Genomic DNA, 8,371 nt, shown 5'->3' with positions numbered 1-8,371 from the left:
ACATCGAAGTCTGGTATTCTGTTAAACCTTATTGATTAATTTTGCATTCTTACCCAAACAATGTCAATGAGAGAAAATTCAAAAGAGGTAATGTCACCATGACAAAACAAAGTGAATAACAATGTCTTGTTGTCGAACTCGGGTCCAACAGACTAAACTTCATGTATTGAAACCTTGTTGCTGAAGCATCTGGTTTGGGAAGACAAGATAGGTTGTAGTTTTTAAATGTGTTGTATTCTATGAATATGTAAATATCTATATTCAGTGTTTTTGGTTTTCTTCAATAGAAATCATCTGCAACCTAAACTCGAGTCATCAAGGTTAAAGGAAGTATGAGAGTAGTAAGAAGATGTTTCTGAGTCTAGGCATAATACTAACCTCATCAGTCCAGGAGATGACAGGAAGTACAGGATGAAGGTATGCTGGAAAGTATCGAATGTGCAGATTTAAAAAGATGTAGATAGAAAGGATGATCTAAGAGTTGTAATGATGTTTAAAAAAAGGTCTGGAAAGCTGACGTTTTTTTAAATTTATTTTTATTTGAATGAATGTTCTCTTTTTAAACTGCACTGTGCGCATGCTTTTTTACCCTAAAAGAGATAGGAATACAACATAAACAAACATCATTGACATAGGTCAAAAACAAACTAAAATTACAGTTAGATAGTGTAAAAAAGAGACCCAACCTACTAAAACGGCATAAATAGGCAGTTTCATGTTGTTGGAAATGTCATTAATTGCTACGTCATCATCCTTATAATTATCTTGAATCATTACCATAACAACAACACCATTGAAGTGAGAATTACAGTAAAAAGTGCACCATCATCATTTTTAACTTAAAAACTATACAGCTGCCAAAGATGAAATTGTTAATGATAAATTTCTACCAATATAGAAATGTTTCACGACATTTGTTCCACAAAGAAAGGAAGCTATCTTTTTTTGTGTGTTGTGGGGTTAATGTCTTTTCCTGTTGAACAGATTTTCTTCCCTTTTCTTTTCACTGTCAGGAGGCTCCTTCGGTCTGTCCAACCAGCCGCTCACCGTCCGGGACGCGCGCCTGATGAACCGTGGAGACAGCAGGGCAGTACAGTGGCCTCAGTAAAGAAAAAAAAAACAGTCTCTGGTCCGAACCTCACACACCTTCATCCCATCCTCCTAAAAATTTCGTCTACACTCGGAGTTTCTCCATCTTCCTCTCTACATGGGCTTGTGGCTTTTCTCGGAGCAGTCCTCGCTCATGGAGCCATGTGAGCCCGCTGTGGCCGGCCCGGAGCCATTTCCTCCACCTCCCTCTCCACCGCTGCCTCCGCCGCCCTCTCTCAGCTCCTTCTCCCTCCTCTCCCTCTCAACTGCCTCCTGCTCGCTTTTGCTGCTGGGGAATTTGTCCTTGTTGTTCTCCTTCTTCCATTTCATCCTCCGGTTCTGGAACCAGATCTTCACCTGTCGCTCCGTCAGCGCCAGAGCGTGAGACACCTCGATGCGGCGCTTCCGGGTCAGATAGGGGTTGAACAGAAACTCCTTCTCCAGCTCCAGGGTCTGGTAGCGGCTGTAAGTCTGCCGCCCTCGCCTCCTGCCCGCAGCTGCTGGGGGGAGATACAGAGGGGAGGCAGGGGAGAGCATTGTTAACAAGACCCCATTCTTAAATCGTCACTTTCATTACGACCACCAAACAAATGCAATTCATCGGGTCATGCTTTTCTTTTAGTACATATCCTAATATACTTCATTTATTGATTCTACGCCAGTTATTCATTGATAGGCTGGCTGCATGTTTAATGTTTGTATCTGTTACATCTGAATTACTTCCAAAGACCCAAAGTCACATACAAAACATTTAGACGTTTAAAAACGTCTGGCACTTCATGAAACTTTCACAGAGAAAGTATTTTTAAGGTCACACAGACAGGTAATAAATTCGTTTTTTGGCTCGTGCATTGACACAAATGAATTGGAGTATGAATTTCTTTATGTGATCTGAAATAAATCAACGGATATACGCTGGCAATTATGTTCTTCTACTGGTGTCCTTAATACTAGTTAAGTGCGTGCTCTGTAAAATGACAGCCTCGTGTAAACCGTGTATATCATAAAATGGATACACAAACAAAATCACGCGCCCTCTATAACTGCAATCATTATAAATCACACAATGCTGTGCACGTTCACAAAGCATACGAATATCTGATGATATACACATGGCAAAAAAAAATCACAATAAAGATCCGAAGAGAGATTAAACTGTAGCAGAGAACAATTTAAAGCTATTTAAAAAGTAAAAGTATTTTTAAACATCTGCTGAGACCACCGGTGGGATCAGTTCGTTCGGCTTGAAACAGAAAAACCATCAAATGTAGCTCGGCCCTTCTTAATAAACGCAAAAAATGTCCAGATGTTCTGTGTTTTATCCACTCACTGGATACAGATGAGACGTCATTCACGCGCACTTTATATCAGGCAGAGTTCAAACTGAGTGATTGCCATCTTTAATTATCTGGAGGTCTCTCACTTGAATGACAGTAATGAGAATATAGCGCACAGTAATTCCAATGCAAACTGAGCAAAAGTCTCCAAAATGAATACAAACATACATTGTATGTTATTTACATAAAACATGTTGGCTTTTAGAAAATGAGCGCTGCGACATAGGAAATAATATACCCAACAATAAAGCTTTAAAGTAAAAGGTGCTGCTTCAGAATAACTGAGATATTCATCAGAAGAGCCGACAGTATTCCGAAAATATCTGATGATTATAATCATGTCATTTATTAACTCGTCCAATTGTTGGGGAATTTTCCTTGTGCTTATCTGCAGTCCTCAAACAAATGCAGATATCCACAACTGCTCAGGATTAGATGAAAGAATGGCCCAATCTGTTTTATGGCGGTGCATTTATTTCAGTCCTATGATCGCCTTCAATGGTCAGAAAAAGAATTCAGGTAAATGGGCAAAGGATGTTTGGATATTCATCAGACAGTTGAATCCTGTTTTTGTTTCCAATTTAAGGATTGATTCTGATGGTGTCGGTTTGCTTGCAGAGTCCCTCCATCTGTGGGCACACAGCTGCTTTTTGTGGCACAACAAAACAAGAGCGTCTTTGTTAGAAACGATGTAAATGACTTGGGTTACATCTCAGAGGGCTGCCGTCATTTCTGTGTGCCACAGGTAAAAAAGGAGAGGGCGGCCAAATTTATTGCTGTCAATAGCCACGAATTGATGGAAACAGAAAACGCTTTCCAGTTAAAATAAGAAGGATGAGTGTGAATGTGATCCGAAAGCCTGGCTTTGTCGGTGCAGAGGGGAATAAGATACAGCAAGACTTCTCCCTATTTTGCTATTTTGGATGAATAAATATTTTTTTATTACATTTGACTTCTTCCTGATTTATTTGCAGTTTGAGAAAGGCATTGCAATCATGAAAAAAAGATTTCAAATCTAGAATTTTTGGAATGAAACATTTACAAAGTCAATCAAATATACTGTAAACTAGTTCATGGCAAAAAAAAAAAAAATGTTTCCGGTGTTTCACAGTGAGAAGAGTGCCGAAAAGATCCACCTCTTCTCCGCAAGTTCATCTCTGTGATCATTTTTCAAATCCAAGATCGAAGCCTGTAGCTATAAATGGACACATGGTCGCGAGGAAGCACTTAAATACGGAGATCAAACTTCCGTCCTGGGCGTGCTCAGATGCATTTTCTGGTATTTTTAGTAACCTCCTTCTGAAATAAGTGCAGAGGCGCAGAGAGATAACACCCATTCATGGTCTATCACAGGACCAAACAGAACGTGCACGCTCACACAGAATCACCAGTTAAGCGAACATTCGTGTTTTTGGACGGAAGCCGGAGTGCATGGTGGGGGAACTCACACATGCAAAGTCCAATAAAAAAGAACTCAGCCGTCGCGTTACCGCCGCGCCACGAGGCGCGTTCACGACTTAAATATATTCATTTAGCTCAAACTTCCTTTTACTGCCGCCGTCTTTCCGCGGCAGGGTGATCCTCCAACTGAAAGCTGATATCCAAGCAGCGCGCGCAGGAACTGGGACTCAATGCCCGAGCAACCTCCGACGTTTGGGGACGACCTCCACAACATTTGGTTTTCCATTCTAAGAGGGATTTTCAGGCTGGCAGTGAGCAGGAGGCACGCAGCTAAACCCGCTGTGGTCAGTTTGTTCCATGTTTTTTATTCATTTTCTAAAGTTTTGGCATCGCGCCTGGACGCGGCGGATGTTGGCGGAACACACAGTCCAACAGAGAAACAGATGAAATCGGTTGTGAACATTATGACACGGCACTCTAATGGAGAACCCACCACGCTCACACTGAAGGTGCACGCGCCTTCAGGAAAGTCTCAACGCAACGTGTAAAGTTAAAAAAAAAACGCACAAAATATATCAAGAATTATTTTTATGTGATATCATGCTGATGTATTCACATAAAACTTACAGTACAAGAGCGAGTCATTCGGGTTGAACTAAATGCAGCCAACGTACATGAACAGTAAAGCCCCCCAAGCCCCCACTCTCTCTGTCTCTCTATGTCTCTCTCTCTGTCACGCACAGCAGAAAATAGTTCCCACACAAATATGCTGCATCCACGTGAAATCATTGACCACACATACTTTCTTATTTTTTCTGCCATGTCCTTCACGTATAATTTTGTTTTGTCTATATATATATATATATATATTACATATTATAAATATGTATATATATATATATATATATATTACATATTATATATATAGGCTATATGTATATATCAGTACATACTGACCCATCTCTACAAGTTTTCTGTGCCTAAACACAAAAACAGCTCTCAGTGTTATAATCTAAACCACCACAACCCCAGTTAGAATGTTTTAAATGCTACATTGAAAGGATTCATCACATCGCTCAGGGACCACACGTTGTTAAAACATGTCCCCTTTTCTCTGTACCAACGCAGACGTGTGAACTCACAGATATGTTCTGTGCAGAATGGGAACAGACCACCATGCAGCCGAATCATCCGATCATACCTTAAACTGCAGGCCCGTCGTTAAAAAGGCAGTAAAAGTGTACCCCTGCACGTCGAAAATGTGTCTGGCTGCTATAGAAACAACTATCAACTCGTTCCATTCTGCTCCGAGCAGCATTCTCAGGGGTGGGGGTGGGGATTTTATTTTGCACTCTTTTCCATAATCTCTTACCTATTCTCCTCTCTGCTCGCTTTTATTTTTTCATTATAATTTATCTTTTTTTTTATATATATATCTCAGGCTGTTTTGTCCCCATGTATTGTACGGACAGGGTGATTTAAAGGCGAAGCCATTCGCAGTTTTAACAGATCATAAACGTACAATGTCTCCTGCTCCAGTGACCCTTCCGGTAAATTATTGCACTTAAAAATACTTTTCCACATTTCTCCCACTGTTACCTAACCCTAATGTTGCCTATAGGCTATATATATATCTCATATCTTGCCCTCCTGGAGGACCAGCAACTCTGCTCTTCTGGACACCCGTTAACAGGAAACGTTTTTGGCACGAAATGCTTTGAAAAAGTAAAAACACGAAGAGACGTTAACCATGTCTGCCAGTCTCTCAGTTTCCTCACCTTGCGGCCTCATCCAGGGGAACAGCTGCGTCGGTGAGGGGCTCTGCTCGGTCCCTTCCGTGTCTTCACCGGCGAGTCCTGTCGCGCCTCCCAGCTTACAGTCGCTGTATTGGACCAGATCCGCGTCCTGGGCCCCGAAAAAGCTCTGCCTTTGAAGGGCGTCATATCCGTAAAAGTTGCCCGGTTCTCCGTGGCATGTGACCGCGCAGGGACTCTGCTGGTAGGGGTTGTTGGATAGCGAAGAGGCGCTGTGGTGGTAGAAGTCCTGGATCTGCGGAGCGTGCTGGAAGGTGGCGCCGGAGCCCGGACCATACACCACGGTGGGCCGGCTGCCCGTCAAGTCTTGCGCAAAGCCGCACTCGTAGTAATTCGGACGTAACGAATCTCCACTTTTATATTTGGAGAAGAGCGAGTTTACGAAATATGAACTCATCTTTTGTGTCGTTTATTTTTACGTTTCAGTTTGCGTTCGGCTCGGCAGAGAGGGGCTATGGACCTGTGGCTTTCGGATGTGTATGTGCTTTTCTCTCTTTTTTCTGCAAATTCTTTCGTGTGCTTTGAGGCAGAGTCACAACACAGAGAGAGAGACCGAGGGTGAGAAGAATGAAGCAGGTTTGCCGCTCGTGCCGGTGAGCGTTGTTGTGCCGTTTCCCCTCACAGCCACAACAGAGCAGCGAGTTGCGGTGTGAGAAACGTTGTCAGTGGTCAGCCAGAGTAGGAAAAGGTACAACCACCACTACAGCAGTATGGAGCACAGCAATCACAGCGATTCCAAAAAGGTTATCCAACAAAGCAGACGCTGAGATAAGCGGAAGGAAAAGAAGGAAAAGAGGATGGAGAAAAGGCTCGTTCACATCCCAATTCCTGTGGAAGCAGGAGCTCTGTCGCACTCTCAAACGGCTTTTCCGTGATTTACTCCTTTGCAAATAAGTTGTTTCATATTTTTCTCTCTCTTTCTCTGGCTCTCTCTCCCCCTTTCTCTCTGGCTCCCACTCGCGCGCGCTCCCCCTCTGTTTCTGTCGGCCACGGAGTGTGTGTGTATGTGTGTGTGTCTCTCTCTTTCAGGAGTAGTTTGCTTCTGCTATCAGTGCTACATCTCATTAGACAGAAGAAGGAGCGCGCGTGCACATGTACAAAAAACCCCCTTTCCTCTTTTTACGCCTGTGCCCACACGCGCCTTCAAGTCGAGAAGAAAATCCCTTGTCTCGATTCAAGGAGCTCCGCGCGCCTGTAATATTACAAAGAGAGGGAAAGGATGAAGAGAATAAAGGAGGAGAGGAGGTGTGTGGAAGTGAATGGGAGCTGCACGGAGGAAAGAGGAGTGGGAGGAGTTGGGGGATTAATGAGAATTCTAGCACTTTGCATTTGATCAAGTGTAAAGCATCGCGCGCGCTGCAGACACACTCACGGACGCCTTTAACTAACTAACTCAAAGAGGAGAGTTTTGGTGGTGGGAGGGGTTCCAGGGTTGGGGTTAATTCAACCAGAGAGGCTGTCAGAGCACCGTTGACAGCATCTCTGTCATTAATGGCTCTTTCTCCTTTTTGCCCATCAGTTTTTAAAAAGGGAGCGAGAACCTGGAAATGGAGTGAACGAGGCCCGAAAATGTCAGGAATCCCCGAGGAGAGGCTCACCCAGACTGGGGAGAAAGAGAGGGAGTCGCGCTCTGTAATTGGTGTTGGCTTTAACAAGAGCCTGCCTATAAATGTAATCGAGGTTTTAGAAGTGGTCGTGAGACCCTCTTTTTCCGCACATTTCATGGCGGCTGAAAATAAACGGGTTCAAATGAGGCGCTCTTATCATCATTGGGGGCTGCTTTTATAAATAAGCTCCATAAACATGAAAGGAGGGCTTTAAGAAACTATAAAGCACCGTACAGGAAGATGACATCTTTTGTTTATGTTCTTGCAACTGAGGAGCAAAATGGGGGCGTTAGGGGGGGCTACGACACCTTCCTAAGAGGCAGACGGTTTAAAGCCCCTCGTTATTTTGGAGTAAATAGCGGAATTCTTGGCATCGGTATTTTTTTCTGCTCATTTTCGTCGTGTCTTCTGCTTTGATTACGTCGGCCATCTCAGGGTGTGAGCTGACTGGCCAGGCAGAAGAGCCGGCCTCGTAAAGAGCCAGATGACCTTTGGTGCTGAAAGAAAAGAAAAACAAAAGGAAAAATAACACTCACATTTATAGAGCTCCAGTAAGTCCAATATTCATCTTCTCATCCCAGTCACCTCACATCAGTCTGTTTTAGGTCTATTTGGAGCTATTGTTCCTTCCTACGCTGTTGTGTGTCCGTTGCACAGTTACATCTGAGTTTCAAATGTCATTAAACTCAGTTTCATTTATTTAGATTTTACAGCACTCACATTTGAAAGATTGGAAGCCACGCGTCTGCCTGAAATACACACTTCATCGCGTTCAATCAGCTGACGGTACTCTCGAATATTCCAGGAGTAATTGCCGCAGTATTTCCCCAATTTATTGCATGGAATATGATCTCATTGAAACGCCATAGCGCCATGTTTTACACTTCCAATAAAAACTTTGGTTATAAGATCTGTTTGCCAGTGGAGATGGGGGTGAGGTGCGTAAAGTAGTTATTTTTTTGTCACCCACCTCTGCTCCATAAGTGAACATACGAGCCCCCTTATCATAGTCAGGACACAAATCCAGAACAAATGTTTGTTAGGAGTTATTCAGGCGCATGTTGGAAAAAAACGAAAGTATCAAATGTGTCGGGAGTATTAAAAACGAAACATTTTCTTCTTG

General features: G+C 43.1%; 1 protein-coding gene across 1 annotated transcript; it reads right to left on the bottom strand.

Annotated features, from left to right (window-relative positions):
• Positions 1 to 572: 572 nt before the first annotated feature.
• hoxb8a (homeobox B8a) lies at positions 573 to 6,460 on the bottom strand. Its single transcript, XM_075453749.1, has 2 exons — positions 5,606 to 6,460; positions 573 to 1,586 (listed from the first exon to the last, which is right to left on the bottom strand). Exons 1-2 carry the CDS (start codon positions 6,036 to 6,038, stop codon positions 1,204 to 1,206), a joined length of 816 nt encoding a protein of 271 aa, XP_075309864.1. The 5' UTR covers positions 6,039 to 6,460; the 3' UTR covers positions 573 to 1,203.
• Between the last annotated feature and the right edge of the window lie 1,911 nt (positions 6,461 to 8,371).

This window comes from Odontesthes bonariensis, chromosome 21 (assembly GCF_027942865.1).
Source record: "Odontesthes bonariensis isolate fOdoBon6 chromosome 21, fOdoBon6.hap1, whole genome shotgun sequence".
In the NCBI taxonomy this organism is placed as follows: Eukaryota; Metazoa; Chordata; class Actinopteri; order Atheriniformes; family Atherinopsidae; genus Odontesthes; species Odontesthes bonariensis.
This window is presented reverse-complemented; position numbering and strand designations above follow the sequence as displayed.

Excerpts from the sequence above, each read along its gene's own strand:
- hoxb8a (XM_075453749.1), bottom strand. The coding sequence starts at position 6,038 with ATGAGTTCATATTTCGTAAACTCGCTCTTCTCCAAATATAAAAGTGGA. Across the intron at positions 1,587-5,605 it reads CCCCTGGATGAGGCCGCAAG|CTGCGGGCAGGAGGCGAGGG; the intron begins GTGAGGAAACTG and ends TCCCCCCAGCAG.